Source organism: Bos javanicus, chromosome 26 (genome assembly GCF_032452875.1).
Source record: "Bos javanicus breed banteng chromosome 26, ARS-OSU_banteng_1.0, whole genome shotgun sequence".
Taxonomy (NCBI): domain Eukaryota; kingdom Metazoa; phylum Chordata; class Mammalia; order Artiodactyla; family Bovidae; genus Bos; species Bos javanicus.
In genome coordinates, this window is record NC_083893.1 from 30294829 (window position 1) to 30312587 (window position 17759).

Below are 17759 nucleotides of genomic sequence, written 5' to 3' on the forward strand. Positions count from 1 at the left end.
TCAGCCAATGGGGGCTGCCAGAATAGGGATGAACATCAACAAAAGACTGGAGAGTAGAAAACCCATTAATAATGCAAAAATCTTTAATCAGTTTCCAAACTGATGTGAAAGATAAATAATTTAAAAAAATGTCTTTCCCACCCACAGCCAAGTTTTGACATTAGGCCAGGTTCAGAGCCTGATCTCTCCAGAGAGAAGTATCCTTTCCCTCCACCCAAAACCCTGGAGAGTTGCCAGAGGAAAATAAGCTATTTTGTATTTAGAACAAATTGCCACTGTTTTCACCAGTGATGTAGCCCTATTTCCCAGACTTTGAAACTTGGAATACAGAAAGTTCTTGTGTGACCAAAGAAATATGGTAAATGAGTGATCGTTTTTTGTTGTTTTTTTTTAAAAGAAAAAACCAAATCCTTATAAATAGGTAAGAGAGGGAATGAGATGTATGCATGGAAGCTAAGTTGAGCGTAGAATGGACATCAAGTGAATAAAATCTGTTAAATCACTTTGGAAGTTGGGTTCCTTGTGGGAGCTTCAGTAGAGAACATATGCCTCTGGAACCAGATTTTAATTAATTTTTTTCAAATGCTGACAATAGTTGTCTCCCTTAGAGATGAATGCAGGTCAGTAAAAAAATTTATATGTTCTATGCTATAGGCTTCAAGTGATCAGCAATCCTGGGATCTTGTAAAACTATGCAAACATGAGTTTCTCCTGTTATCAAATGAGATTAAAAAACATTCATTTAATTTTTTCCCCCTTTGCAGTGTGGAGTATTTCTTTTTAGACTTTTCCCTCTCATACTGGGTTTTCTTACCTTTTTTTTTTTCTTTTTTCTCCTTAATAATTGCCTTCCTGTCGTCACAGTTGTCATTACCACCATTTCTTGAACAACAGCTGGAACAGAGGCCAAACGTAAATCAGTCAGATTATCTGCATGCTAGGAGGCCTGTCAGTAAGGTCAGAAGGTCAATATTGTTGACCAAAAAAATTGGATTTTAAAAAGTTATCTGTGGGTTTGACATTGTTGTCCTAGTCCCCCATCACTGTCAATGCTTTAATAAGTTACTCTGTTGTAATGGCTGCAATTCCCAGACCTCTGCTTCACTATTAAGAGAGATGTCAGCCCTAAACAAGAGTTGGCTGGAGAATTGTCAGTTACTCTACATGTAGTTGTCTTTGGTGGTGACTTCAGCTGCACACCAAAGTATAGAGTTCCGACATTGGTAAGCAGGTCACTTGTGAATGTTGGCCTGCCGTCTCTACTGTTTGGAGGCCCCTGTATTACTATATTGGAGAAGGCAATGGCAGCCCACTCCAGTACTCTTGCCTGGAAAATCCCATGGACGGAGGGGCCTGGTGGGCTGCAGTCCATGGGTTCGCTAAGAGTCGGACACGACTGAGCGACTTCTTTCACTTTTCACTTTCATGCACTGGAGAAGGAAATGGCAACCCACTCCAGTGTTCTTGCCTGGAGAATCCCAGGGACGGGGAGCCTGGTGGGCTGCCGTCTATGGGGTCGCACAGAGTCGGACGTGACTGAAGCGACTTAGCAGCAGCAGCAGTATTACTACATCAACTTTGGTGAGTTAGAGAGGCCCAGAAATATCCATTGGAAATTGTTACATCTCTTCTCCCCACCATGGGCCATTTTTCTGTTTGGTTATTCGAAGAACTGAAATGACTAAAAAGTATGGATTCCTTCTAATCTGGAAGATAATTAGAATATAATGTGATTAGTGTAAAAATCAAGTGTTTATTATCTGAGAAAGGTGATATGGCAAAGAAGCCCTCATGGAAGAAACAGTAGTTTGTGGATTGATGAATGCGTTAGATGCCCAGTGGACAGTGGAGGAAAGGGTATTCCAGGTAGAGAAATCAGAAAATAGGAACCTTTGGTTTGTGGAAGAGTTTTGCAAAAGGTAATGGATAATGACCAGTGCGGCTGGAAGGGTAGTAGGCAGGTCAGATTATAGCATCTTCACACAGATAAAGATTACTACTGTCACCTTTAAAAATTTTTACAGCATGTAATTCAGTGGCATAATAGGGTGTAGCTTGTTGTTTGCTGATGGTCATTGTTATTGACTGACTGGCAGTTCATTGTCTTCACATCTCTGAGTTGTGAAGAGTAAAGGAAATGTCAGCCTACATGGAATCTGTGTAGCTTAAGAAAGAAGATGCCACTATTTGTCATTAGCTTACTGAGTACTCACATTTCTCCCCATTCACTTGCCACCCCCCCAACTTTTTCTCTCTCTCTAAACCTTTGAAAAACATAATCCCAACAGTAATCCAGAATTGGTGTTCTGAGGTCCCAAGCTCTTATAGTGATCTGTGGTAATTTGGTTTAACAGTTTAACATAGATTCCTGGAGGTCCTAGGTTGTAGTGTGAAATAATGAGAGATTTGTTTGAAGTTTTTAATTTTAAAAATACACTTTACATTATCTGTTTGTTTCTATATAAAATAGTGTTCTTTTCCCAAATCTTTGAGGAAAACTATGACTTCTGGAAGGCATACTGTGTTTAACTTTCTGGCCTTAAATACTGTCTGGCTCCCTAACCCAGAGTAGAACTACTTTGATTTTATTGGGAGAAGGTGATTTAAAAAAAAATCTTTGAAGAATGAGTAATGTGTATCTCAACCTTACTGATTTTATTCCTTATCTTGTGTATAGATGAGCCCTTTAGTGGTGAGGTGGATAATGTAACTGTAGAATAATTTATATTATTATAATATTATATAGTTTATATATAATTTACAGCTTCATTATAGCACTTGTTGATATTCCTGTCTGGTTATTTTATAAGATACCAAATGAACTAAGGGGAATATTAATGAAAGCAGCTTTTTTTTTTTTTTTGAAGAGTGAGAAGAGGGTCCTAACTATTCTCCTAAGTTTTAATTTTGTTGTCATTAAACCCCATGACACCACAGTCAATTCTGATGCTAGGGAAATGCCACTTAGCATGTTACTCACTGGGAGTTAATAGTCTGTTTATTTTTTTATGAAGTAGATAATATATAAACTGTAAATGAAACATATAATTAACATGTGCCATTTTATGGGAATAGCGTGTCTAAAGCTTATTTCACAAATAGGATAAGCTGAACAGCAGCATATGATATCAGTTTTTGTAAATAAAATTCATGAGCAGCATGATTGTGCTTGGGTTCTGGATCTATAATATCTTTAATGTCATTTTTTAGTAAGAAAAGGAAGCAAGCAGGTTTTTGTTTTTATTTTTTTGGTAACTGAAGATTTTCAGAAAATTCTCAACGTTACATTTTAGAGAATGCTGGAATATAAAGTGTGTAGGATAAGCAGCTAGCTGCTGTCATGTACAAAAGTGTTATGTAGTTGGGAAACCTGGCCACGAGCCACTGCAGCTTTGAAGAATGTGGCTCAAGGGAGGACTCAGCCCGTTGCATAACGTTCCACAGAGAGGAAAATACAAGTACTGTCCCTATCACTTGACTTGTTTTCCATTTTTATTTAGTTACTTGGCAAAGTCTTGGTATCCCGTAGTGGAGGAATGAAAGACAAGCAAGTTCCAGTGAAGGACCGTGCCTGCAAGGGCATCGACCAACGGATGGTTTGTGAGGCTGGGCAGGTGTTAAATTTCTTATTGTTGTTAGGCAGAGGGATAAGAGTTTCAAGAGACAACTTGAAAAACATCATCATATGATACTTGCAGTTTTTTTCTGAAAGGGAATTCTTTCCTCTCTCTTCCCTCAACACCGTGCGTACCTCTTCTGGTTGATATACCTGTGTTTTAAAATATCATAGCTCCTAGCAGGGGTCATTTTATAGCAAAATCGTTTCCCCTCATGTTCTGTGATATTTCAGTTTGGCATTAAAGTTTACAAGGTTGGAAATCAAAAGCAGCACTGGTTCCTTTAGGGAAAAATGATCCCAGTCTACCAAAATAAAAGCCAAACAGACTCTAATTGTTGCTTTTCCCACAAGGGGCTTGCCCTTTTGGAAGGTGTGGGTAATTTTGATAGGACCTTCTCTCTAACAGGGTTAGTCACTGGGAATCGCCTCTTCCCCTGGGAAAAACCCACTTTTATATCTCATTTTAAAACAGACCTCAAAGTGTCTTTGAAAATAAAATTACTGTGCTATCTTTTCATTGTCTTGCTGCCTCCCTCTCTGCAAGGAGACTCCAGTTTTCTCACAGGGCATCTCCTGCTACAATCCTAATTTTGCTTTACAGTCACACATGCTAAATTAGGAAAGATTTTAGTTGTATAGTTTTTATTGAGCTATCAGTGTGTTGTGAAAAGTTAAGTAAATGCTAACCAGGGTGCTAAATTTTTTTCCAAGTTTAACTATGTAAATTTACAGTGTTATGTTCTTCCTATTGGTTGTTAGTCTAGTGTTCATCAGAATATTCAGAACAACAGCCTTAAGTTTCCCCAACCTTCTTATACTTTGACTATCGGTGCAGGACCATGCCTTTCATGAATTCTTCTTTATGTCGGTTCCTCCACTCCTTGACAACTTGAAAAACATCATGTTGTGATACTCTCAAATTCCTTCTCAGAAGGATTTTCAAATCAAACCAAGCTTTTGTTCTTCTCTGTCTCTTGTCCTCTTTTCTTCTGCCAGCATCTTACAGTTGATGATTTGGCAACTCCGTCCAGGAGACTCCAGAGCCACCAGTCATATGAGAATGAAGGCAAGAAAAGAAAGGACCAGATGGCATCAAAAGATAGGCCTTTCTAGGTCATTGGTGGTTAAGCTTGCAATCTGGTTACCAGCAGGGAGACTGGGGGAAAGGGTGGAGAGCAGCACAGCACCATTGTAAGGGAAGAGGAATTTTGTCATACAATTCATTCCGTAATTTGCTGGACAGAAAAAACTTACATATGGAAGATAATGGATTTTCTGATTTAACTTTCCAATCACAGGGAATCCATTGCATTTACTTAAAGGGGCACATGGAAAAACTGTATAATATTTGAATGGCCACTTTGAAAAGTGTGGCTCCGCCTTGGTCAGCTGCTATCCTTTCAACTTCCATTAACCCTTTGTTACTATTCTCCTAATGCCTGATTCACTTACAAGTATTAATACAAAAACTGGAGGAAATAACATTTGGCTCCCCCACATATACCTGTCCCCTTAGAAAAGCAGAGGACGTCATTCACCACTCATCCCTCATGAGGACCCTACTTACAAAATATGGACTATGGCAACACTGGCCTTTGTGAGGCATATCTCAGAGTATGTTTTCTTGGAATAAACTGTATCTTGGAACACATTTAAAACTACTTGACTGAAGAAATGTTCAGTAGTGGAACCCTTCTACCCTGTTGGTGGGAATGTAAATTGGTCCAGGGACTGTGGAGAACAGCATGCATGCGTGCTAAGTTGCTTCAGTCATATTTGACTCTTTGTGACTCTGTGGACTGTAGCCCACCAGTCTCCTCTGTCCATGGGATTCTCCAGACAGTGGGTTGTCATGCCCCCCTCCAGGGGATCTTCCTGACCTAGTGATCAAACCCACGTCTCTTAAATCTCCTGCATTGGCAGGCAGGTTCTTTACCACTAGCACCACCTGGGAAGCCTGGAGAACAGTATAGAGGGTCCTTAAAAAACTGAAAACAGAGTTACCATACAATCCTGCAGTTCCACTCCTGGAGCATATATCTAGAGAAAACTCTAATTCAAAAAGACATGTACACCCTAATGTTTATTGCAGCACTATTTATAATAGCCAAGACATGGAAGCAACCTAAATGTTCACCAAGAGATGAATGATAAAGGAGATGTGGTGTGTATAGACACACACACACATAATGGAATGTTACTCAGCCACAAAAAAGAATGAAATGCCATTTGCAGCCACATGGATGAACCTAGAGATTATCAGATTAAGTGAAGTCAGTCAGATATAGAGAACGACATCATATGATATCACTTATTTGTGGAACCTAAAAAAGTAATATAAGTGAGTTTATTTATGAAACGGAAATAGACTCACAGACATAGAAAATAAAATGGTGGGGAGCTAAATTAGGAGTTTGGAATTAACATATACACACTTCTATATATAAAACAAACAAGGACCTACTGTATGTAGCACAGGAAATTATATTCAGTATTTGGTAGTAGCCTATAATGGAAAAGTCGCTTAGCGACTTCACTTTCACTTTTCACTTTCATGCATTGGAGAAGGAAATGGCAACCCACTCCAGTGTTCTTGCCTGAAGAATCCCAGGGACAGCGGGGCCTGGTGGGCTGACGTCTATGGGGTCGCACAGAGTCGGACACGACTGAAGTGACTTAGCAGCAGCAGTAGCAGTATAATGGAAAAGAATCTGAAAAAAAAAATGTGTGTATATATGTATACACACACACACAAAACCAAATGACTTTGCTGTACACCTGAAATTATTGCAACATTGTAAATTAACTACACTTGGGTTTTAAAGAATGGTCTAAAAAACTGACTTAAGAAATGTTCAGTAGTGACTAACAGTACTTTGGAGGGGCAGTCTGCCTTCCTGGTTCATGTAGACATCGCTTGCATCTTGACTCATTTGGCCAGGGCAGTTCCTGATTTGACAGTGCTGTTGTAGATCACCAGACTGCTGACCTTGGTTGATGTTTCCTTATAGGATTCCAACTCAGTTGTTTTGTTATGAATGAAGAAATCTAAAGTATTTTTAATTTTAGGTTTAAACGTGGTCCCAATATTTGAATTTTAAATTCTTTACTGTTTTAATCACCATGCTTTTTTCATAAACAAATTCAGTATCCTTTAAGTTTCAACCTCTTTCATTAGGCTGTCTTCGTCAATTATAATCTCTTCTTTCATTTAGATTCTGTCACCCTTGATACCTGTATGACTCATTTCATTGTGAACCAACTGAAACAAAATATGTTTCATTCTGTAGTCTGGATTATAAACTGTTAAAATTTACCTTTCTTTTTTCACTTCGCCCACTCAAGCATCGAGAACATTGCTGAGTACACAAAAGTCATGTAATAAATATACAACTGAATGATTTTTTAAAAGGAAAAAACCAACATTTTCATATTGTTAGTTGATTTCTGCCTAGATTTTATTTTTTCACATTAAAGCATAGTTCATTTTATTCAACTTTTTTATCTTTATCTAGTTGATTTACACTGATGTGCCAATCTCTGCTGTACAGCAAAGTGACTGTTATACATACATATATATATATATATTCTTTAAAATATTCTTTTCCATTATGGCTTATCCCAGGATATTGGAAATAGTTCCCTGTACTATACCTGGGACTTTGTTGTTTATCCATTCTAAATGTAATATTTGCATCTACCAACCCCAGACTCCCAGTCCCTCCCTCTCCCGCCCCCACCACCCACCTTGGGAACCACAAGTCTGATCTCTGTGTCTGTGAGTCTGTTTTATATGTACATACATTAATTTGTGACGTATTTTAGATTCCACATGTAAGTGATATCATGTGGTATTTGTCTTTCTGACTTCATTATGATAATCTCTACTTTTATCCATGTTGCTGTACATTGTGCTTAGATTTTAATATGACTTTAACTTATATTTTACAAAACAGGAAATTGACCCACCCATTTTTTTCTGCACCGCCCTCTGCCATTTTTTCTTGATATGCAACTGTAGTAAGGAGTCATCTGAAACTTCTTAAACTAAAAGTTCTATATATGTACTGAATATCTGGGGTTAAATATGACAAGTTATTCCTTTGGCAAAATACTTGTTAACTCTGCATTTTTTTTTAGATGATTGAATTCAAAGCCCTCTTGGGAGCCTCTAATTATTGCAAGAGAACTACCAGTCTCTCTCCATCCTCCAGTCATATCATATGAGTTCAGTTATTAGGCATATGCTATAATAATCCTAATGAAGAGTTTAAAGGCCTTTTTTACTGTGGACCTTATTTTGTTTAGTTTTAGTCTGTGAGAGTCCTCACCTAAGAAATTTTACAATTCAAGATTAAAATTCTGTGATTTTTGTTTGCACATCAGGGGAGGAGAGTGACTTTCAGTTCAGTTCAGTCGCTCAGTCATGTCCAACTCTTTGCGACCCCATGAATCGCAGCACGCCAGCCCTCCCTGTCCATCACCAACTCCCAGAGTTCACTCAGACTCACGTCCATCGAGTCAGTGATGCCATCCAGCCATCTCATCCTCTGTCGTCCCCTTCTCCTCCTGCCCCCAATCCCCCCCAGTATCAGAGTCTTTTCCAATGAGTCAAGTCTTTGCATGAGGTGGCTAAAGTACTGGAGTTTCAGCTTTAGCATCATTCCTTCCAAAGAAATCCTAGGGCTGATATCCTTCAGAATGGACTGGTTGGATCTCCTTGCAGTCCAAGGGACTCTCAAGAGTCTTCCCCAACACCACAATTCAAAAGCATCAATTCTTTGGCGCTCAGCCTTCTTCACAGTCCAACTCTCACATCCATACATGACCACAGGAAAAACCACAGCCTTGACTAGACGGACCTTTTATTGGCAAAGTAATGTCTCTGCTTTTGAATATGCTATCTAGGTTGGACATAACTTTCCTTCCAAGGAGTAAGCATCTTTTATTTCATGGCTGCAATCACCATCTGCAGTGATTTTGGAGCCCAGAAAAATAAAGTCTGACACTGTTTCCACTGTTTCCCCATCTATTTCCCATGAAGTGATGGGACCGGATGCCATGATCTTCATTTTCTGAATGTTGAGCTTTAAGCCAACTTTTTCACTCTCCACTTTCACTTTCATCAAGAGGCTTTTGAGTTCCTCTTCACTTTCTGCCATAAGGGTGGTGTCATCTGCATATCTGAGGTTATTGATATTTCTCCCGGCAGTCTTGATTCCAGCTTGTGTTTCTTCCAGTCCAGTGTTTCTCATGATGTACTCTGCATATAAGTAAGTAGGGTGACAATATACAGCCTTGACGTACTCCTTTTCCTATGTGGAAACAGTCTGTTGTTCCACAGCCAGTTTGAACTGTTGCTTCCTAACCTGCATACAGGTTTCTCAAGAGGCAGGTCAGGTGGTCTGGTATTCCCATCTCTTTCAGAATTTTCCACAGTTTATTGTGATCCACATAGTCAAAGGCTTTGGCATAAAAACAGAAATAGATGTTTTTCTGGAACTCTCTTTTTCCATGATCCAGCAGATGTTGGCAATTTGATCTCTGGTTCCTCTGCCTTTTCTTTGAACTGGCTTGGAGAATTTTGAGCATTACTTTACTAGCATGTGAGATGAGTGCAATTGTGCTGTAGTTTGAGCATTCTTTGGCATTGCCTTTCTTTGGGATTGGAATGAAAACTGACCTTTTCCAGTCCTGTGGCCACTGCTGAGTTTTCCACATTTGCTGGCATATTGAGTGCACTTTCACAGCATCATCTTTCAGGATTTGAAATAGCTCACCTGGAATTCCATCACCTCCACTAGTTTGTTCGTAGTGATGCTTTCTAAGGCCCACTTGACTTCACATTCCAGGATGTCTGGTTCTAGGTCAGTGATCACACCATTGTGATTATCTGGGTCGTGAAGATCCAGAGTGACTTTAAAATTGTTAAATCTCATTAACCAGGAATCCATTGATAAACTTTTAAGGAAAATTAAACAAAATTATTTTTCTTTATCCACATCAGGTATGTCAGGTTTCAGCCTGGAGCCAATTATTAGATTTGAGTTATTGAACTCAATAGAGAGATTTGGAATGGAAATGCTAACAGACCTCTTAACTATGCTGGCTAGAAGGTACTAGAAGAATCTTGACAATTCATCAGCCAAACCTCACTTCACTACCCTTAACATCCTTGCCTGTCAGTGACATAATTGGCTGCCTTCTGCTATCCCTCCCTGAACTTGCTAGCATTTGAGAATGTCTCTTGACATTATTTCATATGTATTAAGACAGAGAAACCATAGTTTGACGGGTGAGCTAGTAAACCATCTGACCGTCTTTGAGGAGAAAATGGAGGATGTGTTTTGTTCCTGCGGCAGTTGACACGGTTGCTAAATATTCAATTGTAGTTCTTTAAGGAATAGGGCTAATCTGTGAACACATTTGTGGGCTTTCTTTTCAGATATACTAACTTCTGGATTAAGTTATACATTATGAACCGCAGAACCAGATATGTAAACTAATGTTGTTTCAGGGTGAAATTATGTATCCAGAACTCTCATCATGGTAATCATAGTTCCTATTGGGTACATGGGCTTCTCTGGTAGCTCAGCTAGTAAAGAATCTGCCTGCAATGGAAGAGACCTGCATTCGATCCTGGGTTGGGAAGATCCCCTGGAGGAAAGCATGTCAACCCACTCCAGTATTCTTGCCCGGAGAATCCCCATGGACAGAGGAGCCTGGCGAGCTATGGTCCAGGGACTCACAAAGAGTCAGACACGACTGAGCAACTTAAGCACAGCAAAGCAGAACACACAGGACCCATGGAATGTAAATTCATGAGGCTGTCTGCTAGCATATACAGGAAACATTTCCCTAACCTGCCCACAGGATGATGAGTATGTTAAAGAACACAGTGACTTTTGGTGAAGAATTCTGTCACCTGGCTTTTTTCCAGGTGTAGAATATTGGAGGTGGGTAGTACGAGAGGGGAGAGGGAGACAGAGAAATAAAAAGGAAAAGCTAATAACTGATACACTTAGATATTAGGAAGCAGGGGACTATTTTATAGGTTGTTGATTCAGTGCCTGGAATTGACCTTAGAGCCATATATTTTGTCTCACCCTGTCCTCACTGGCCACAGAATTTTGCTGTTTTTGTTGTGTTGGATCATATGAAGTTGTCATTTTTATAAGTGAGAAAGGGCTGAGTATCAGAAATTTTATATGGTTTAAACTAATGCATAATAATATAAACACTGTAGGATGGCTACAGTTGTGGAGAGGAGTGTGTGTCTATGTGTGTGTGTGTGTGTGAATGAAAGGTGGAAGGGAGGAAATGGAAATTTATGAGCCTTTTCGGGTAGTGAAGCTGAAAACCTCTAACCTAGCCTTGGTTTTATACATGCAAAATCAAATACAGGCGCCCAGTGTTTTTCTACTTCTACATTAATACAGTTGAGAAAGTTTATGGGACTGGATAAAATTAAATCACCTGTGACAGAGATTGGCACTGGGGATAATAATCTGAAGTGACCAACGTCTGCGGCGTACAACAAAAGTGGCGGAAAACTGAAAGCCAGTAGGCACACCTGCCCTTGCATACAGACACTCTTTTGAAACTGAATAATGTGCAAGTTCTTATGTGTCTTAAAATAGGCTTTAAGATGTTTTTAGTGGAATATCCAGACTGCTGATTTCACTTACCTTTGTCTTTCTTAGACGAGCTCATCTTCGCCTGTGTTTAGAACGCTTAAAAGTTCTGATTCCACTAGGACCAGATTGCACCAGGCACACAACACTTGGTTTGCTCAACAAAGCCAAAGCACACATCAAGGTAGGAATTTTTTTTTTTTTATCATATTTTCACATGACTCTCTCAGTCCTGCTCTCTTTTTAGTAGTGATTTCTGTCCACATATATCAGCTAGCTCACAATGCTCTCCTTTAATGACTGACCTCAAGAGAAATTTTCTGAAAATTTAACGCTAATTTGATAGGAGCAACATAACCTGACTACACTAAATTGTTTTGACAGCATGGCCATTTGAAGAGCTGGGAATACTAGGAAAATAACAGTTACTCTGCTGATACCCGAAGGAAGGCAGTTGTGCCCTCTGGTGGAGATGACTTCACTTGGCTGTGTCCCTCAGTGTTTTTCCATCAAACTATACTGCAGAGCAGGTTTCTCTTTTATGGCAATAAAAGAGACAGACTTTGAAAATTCCATATTGTTCTAGTAATGTAGCATTCATTATATACACAAAGTGAAGAAAACTATTTTTGATGTTTAAAAATACATATTTATGTATGTTTTTATACACACGTATACTTGTATAGTCATTCATGTTTTCTCTGTCAAAGAAGAAATCTTCTGAGATGTTAGGGAGGAATCCATTTTACTGTTTGTACTGTACAACACACAAATATCACTGTATCATTTCAGAAACTTGAAGAAGCTGAAAGGAAGAGCCAGCACCAGCTAGAGAATTTGGAACGAGAACAGAGATTTTTAAAGCGGCGACTGGAACAGCTGCAGGGTCCTCAAGAGATGGAACGAATACGAATGGACAGCATTGGATCAACTATTTCTTCAGATCGTTCTGATTCAGAGCGAGGTAGGCAGTGAGCTTCTTCCCTAATGAAACAAAGCGTCCCTGTCTCTGAATTTAGAGAGGGTAGGATGGGTGGCATTGTGTTTGCTTCCTTCTTCTGCACCAACACTGTATGTAGCATTCTAGAGTTTATGCAGTCACAACATTGTCTAGCAATGCCTGTGTGAACTGTAGAACATTTTTTCTTGACTATATATATATATATACACACATATATATATATATATATATCAAATATTCTACTTTGAAAAAATTTTAAAGTTGTAAGTTTTCTGTAGAAAATTGTTGAGTTCTCATATACCCTTCACCCAGGTTCCTCTAACGTTAAATCTTATGTAACCATAATACAGCTATCAAAACCAAGAAATTAACATTCATAAAATACTATTAATCTATTAACCTTATTCAGACTTCACTACTTTTCCTAATAATGTTCTGTGTCTGATCCAGGATCCAGTGTAAGATCTCCATTGCCTTAGAAATATTTCTTCAGTCTTTCTTTCGTGACCATGACACATTTGAAGAATATTGGTCAGTTATTTTATACAGTGTTCCTCAATTTGGGTTTATCTGATGTTTTCTGTTGGACTGAGGTGTTACACATTTGAGGGAAGAAAATACCACAGAAGTGATGTTGTGCCCTTCTTAGTTCATTATATCAGAAAGATACATGACGTTGATATGTTTTATTACTGGTGATGTTTTTATATCTGTATTTTAAACTACCACACCCTCCATTTCTCGTAACATCTGTCCCAGAACATTTGTCTTTGACATAATTAAAGAAAAAAACAACCAGAAAAGAAATTGTAATTGTTTGAATTTTACTGATCTGTTCATCTATAGCTCCCACCACATCAGGCCTCACACCACAATAAAAGATCCCAGAGGTGAACTCTGGTCACTTCATATTTGGGAAACTAGAGCTCACAAGATTTTGAGCATTCTGAAACAAAAAAAGAGAAAATTTTGTAAAATTTCTTTTTATGATGCAAATTTGAAAAAATTTTATTATTTTGGTTGCTGTGCAAGGACTTTCCTCTAGTTGTAGTCTAGAGGTTCCTCTAGGCTACTCTTCATTGCAGTGTACAAGCTTCTCATTGCAGTAACTTCTCTTGTTGGGCTCTAGAGCCCAGGCTCAGTAGCTGTGGCATATGGGCTTAGCTGCCCTGAGGTATGTGGAATCTTTCTGAACCAGGGATTGAACCCATGTCCCCTGCATTGGCAGGTGGATTCTTAACCACTGGACTACCAGGGAAGTCCTATTATGGAAGATTTAAAACATATACTAAAGTAAATAGGGTCATGAACTCTCAGGTATCCATTATCCAGCTTGTACAGTTGTCAACATTTTGTCATTCTTTCTTCACCTGTTCTCTACCACCCATATGCCCTGACCATTTCTTCTGAAGTTTTTAAAATCAAATCTCAGGTAACATTTCATTTTGTTCCTAAATACTTCAGTATGTTATCTTTAATAAATAGGACTTTAAAAAATACACAATACTGTTACATCCCATAAAATTGAGTTGGCCAAAAGTTCATTGCTTCAGTTCAGTTCAGTTGCTCAGTCCTGTCCGACTCTTTGCAACCCCATGAATTGCAGCACACCAGGCCTCCCTGTCCATCACCATCTCCCAGAGCTTACCCAAACTCATGTCCATTGAGTCAGTGATGCCATCCAGCCATCTCATCTTCTGTCATCCCCTTCTCCTCCTGCCCCTAAACCCTCCCAGCCATCTCATCTTCTGTCGTCCCCTTCTCCTCCTGCCCCTAAACCCTCCCAGCATCAGGGTCTTTTCCAATGAGTCAACTCTTCGCATGAGGTGGCCAAAGTATTGGAGTTTCAGCTTCAGCATCAGTCCTTCCAATTCACAACAATTTTATTAGATTGTATTGTGATAGCTCTCATATCAGTGTGCATATTTTAAAAAAACTTCAGTGAATTTTCATGTAGCCGTTTTAATATTGAAGATGGAAGAAAACATTTTCAGAATATTATTTCAAGAAAGGTAAAAATGCAACTGAAACACAAAGATTTGTGCAGTTTATGAAGTTGCCGTGACTACTCAAATATGTCAAAAGTAGTTTGTGAAGTTTCATGCTGGAGATTTCTTGCTGGATGATGCTTCACAGTCAGGTTGAAGTTGTAAACAATCAGATTGAGACATTAATTGAGAACAATAAACGTTATGCCACATAGGAGACAGTCAACATACTCAGAATATCCAAGCACTGAAAATCATTTGCATCAACTTAATTATGTTAATTACTTTGTTTGGGTTCCATTTAAGTGAAAAAAAACCTTCTTGACTATATTTCTGCATGCGATTCTCTGCTGAAACATAACAAAAGCACTCTGTTTTTAAATCAAATTGTGACGGACAATGAAAAGTGGATACTGTACAATAATGTGGAATGGAAGACATCGTGGAGCAAGCAAAATGAACCACCACCAACCACATCATCCAAAGGTTATCTTGTGTATATGGTGGAACTGGAAGGAGTCCTCTATTATGAGCTCCTTCTGGAAAACCAAATGATTAATTACAATAAGTACTGCTCCCAGTTAGACCAAGTGAGAGCAGCACTCAGTGAAAAGCGTAATTAGTCAACAGAAAATGCATTATCTTCCATCAGGGTACCACAAGACTGCTTGTTTCTTTGATGACCAGGAAAAACTGTTACAGCTTGACTGGGAAGTTTTGATTCATCTGCTGTATCCACAAGACAGTCCACCTTCTGATCCATTTATTTCAGCCTTTACAAAATTTTCTTAATGGAAAAAATCTTAGTTCTTTGGAAGACTGTAAAAGGCACCTGGAACAGTTCTTTACTGAAAAAGACCAAGTTTTAGGCAGATGGAATTATGAAGTTGCCTGAAAAATGGCAGAAGATAGTGGAACAAAACTGAATTTGCTGTTCAGTAAACTGCTTGGTGAAAGTGAAAAATCTGTCTTGTATTTTTACTTAAAAACCAAAGAAACTTTATGGCCAACCCAATAAAATCAGATAATCCTATTTAATGTCATCTAACACCCAGTTTCATCAATTTTTCTCAAAAAAGGCATGATTGGTGTGTTTGAGTAAGAATCCAAAGTCTACATTACATTTGTTTGTACCTTTTAAGGTACAGTTAGCCCTTGAACAGCACAAGTGTGAACTGCACAGGTACATTTATATGTAGATATTTTTCATTAAATATGTGCTACAGTACTACATGATCCATGGTTGGTTGAATGTGCAGATAGGGAGGGTTGACTTAACAGTAGACTCAGATTTTTGTCTGTGTGGAGGGTTGGCATCCTTAACCCCCCATGCTGTTCAAGGGTCAACTATACTTGTGTAGTTTTCCCTTTCCCACTTTTTTTTCAATGCCATTTATTTGTTGTAGAACCTGGGAAACTGTATAATTTTTCTTACCGTTTCCCACATTCTAGATGTGGCTGAATGAATCTCATGGTGTCATTTAACATGTTCTGCCTTCATATTTCTTGTAAACTGGTTGATAGGTCTAGGGGTTTGATTATATTCAAGTTTTTTTTTTTTTTCTGGAGGCACGGATACTTCATAGGTGGTACTGTGTACTTCCTATGCATCAGTATTATTTTTAATTGTCCCATGCTAGTGATAACATTGGTCACTGGGTTCAGATGATGTCATCTTGATCAGATCAGATCAGTCGCTCAGTCGTGTCTGACTCTTTGTGACCCCATGAATCGCAGCACGCCAGGCCTCCCTGTCCATCACCAACTCCCGGAGTTCACTCAGACTCACGTCCATCGAGTCAGTGATGCCATCCAGCCATCTCATTCTCTGTCATCCCCTTCTCCTCCTGCCCCCAATCCCTCCCAGCATGAGTCTTCTCCAATGAGTCAACTCTTCGCATGAGGTGGCCAAAGTATTGGAGTTTCAGCTTCAGCATCATTCCTTCCAAAGAAATCCCAGGGCTGATCTCCTTTAGAATGGACTGGTTGGATCTCCTTGCAGTCCAAGGGACTCTCTCAAGAGTCTTCTCCAACACCACAGTTCAAAAGCATCAATTCTTTGGCACTCAGCCTTTTTCACAGTCCAACTCTCACATCCATACATGACCACAGGAAAAACCACAGCCCTGACTAGACGAACCTTTGTTGGCAAAGTAATGTCTCTGCTTTTCAATATGCTATCTAGGTTGGTCATAACTTTCCTTCCAAGGAGTAAGCATCTTTTAATTTCATGGCTGCAGTCACCATCTGTAGTGATTTTGGAGCCCAGAAAAATAAAGTCTGACACTGTTTCCACTGTTTCCCCATCTATTTCCCATGAAGTGGTGGGATCGGATGCCATGATCTTCATTTTCTGAATGTTGAGCTTTAAGCCAACTTTTTCACTCTTCTCTTTCACTTTCATCAAGAGGCTTTTGAGTTCCTCTTCACTTTCTGCCGTAAGAGTGGTGTCATCTGCATCTGAGGTTATTGATATTTCTCCCGGCAATCTTGATTCCAGTTTGTGTTTCTTCCAGTCCAGCATTTCTTATGATGTACTCTGCATATGTTAAATAAACAGGGTGACAATATACAGCCTTGACGAACTCCTTTTCCTATTTGGAACTAGTCTGTTGTTCCATGTCCAGTTCTAACTGTTGCTTCCTGACCTGCATACAAATTTCTCAAAAGGCAGATCAGGTGGTCTTGATACATTAATTCAAATGTATCCACCTTTTGCTTAATAGTTTGTTATTGATGATTGTTGCCCTGATCATTATTAGGTGTTCCAAAATAGTGATTTTCTATCATTGTTGGGTTTATTAACTTTTTCTTCTTTAAAGAACATTTTTTCATCAATTTTCTGGTTACCTTCAAATAAAGTCTTTACTGGAAAGATGGGATAAATGCTTGTTTTTGCTTTATCAATTTTCCGAGTAATGAATTGGCACCTTAGCAACCTCCAGAGTTAACTTTTTTGTTTAGCTCTTTGATTATCTTGTAAAGTCCTATTTTTTCATGTACTGAATATGTCCCAATCCACTGTAGTCATTCTTGTTAATTCTTTTTAATATCCGAATTTCCCATATTCTGTGGGAACCTTTCAAATAGGTTTTTAACACAACCCTAGGAGTTCGTGGGTTTGTTGTCGTTATGTAAAAGCTTACTTTTGTTGTGTGGCACTTGAAGAATAGTAGTTCACCAGAAGCAGCAGCAAGAGCCTCAAGGTCATAATGCATTTACGAGTGAGAGGCATAGCAGAAATAACCCTGTGTAAGGAGGCAGACCTTGGTCCTCCTCTTTCTTTTGCTGGCTACTAAGCTGTGTGATCTTGTTCAGTCTTCAGGCTTTAGCTGCCCTTGCTGCTATTGTCTCCTCCTTGTACCCACCCCACCTCCAAATTTCAGAGAGGTAGTATGTCTTCATCATACCATTCCTGTTCTTACCTGGCAGCCCTCTTTCTCAGCGTTAGGGACTTTTAAATTCAGCATGCTCTGGATAGGGTGTTTTGATTGTGTTTCCCAACTAGAGGTCGGATGAGTGTTCTGTGATCTAGGAAACACTAAATAGCCTGTGAA

General features: G+C 39.0%; 1 protein-coding gene across 3 annotated transcripts in view; it reads left to right on the forward strand.

The window, feature by feature from the left end:
* The window catches only part of MXI1 (MAX interactor 1, dimerization protein), a 98760-nt gene that overhangs the window by 71239 nt on the left and 9762 nt on the right, over positions 1 to 17759 (forward strand). For all 3 annotated transcript variants that reach the window (XM_061403427.1, XM_061403426.1, XM_061403428.1), the window contains 2 exons: positions 11323 to 11437; positions 12046 to 12217. In XM_061403427.1, the coding sequence (XP_061259411.1) occupies positions 11323 to 11437; positions 12046 to 12217 (287 nt within the window). The remainder of the gene's footprint in view (positions 1 to 11322; positions 11438 to 12045; positions 12218 to 17759) is intronic.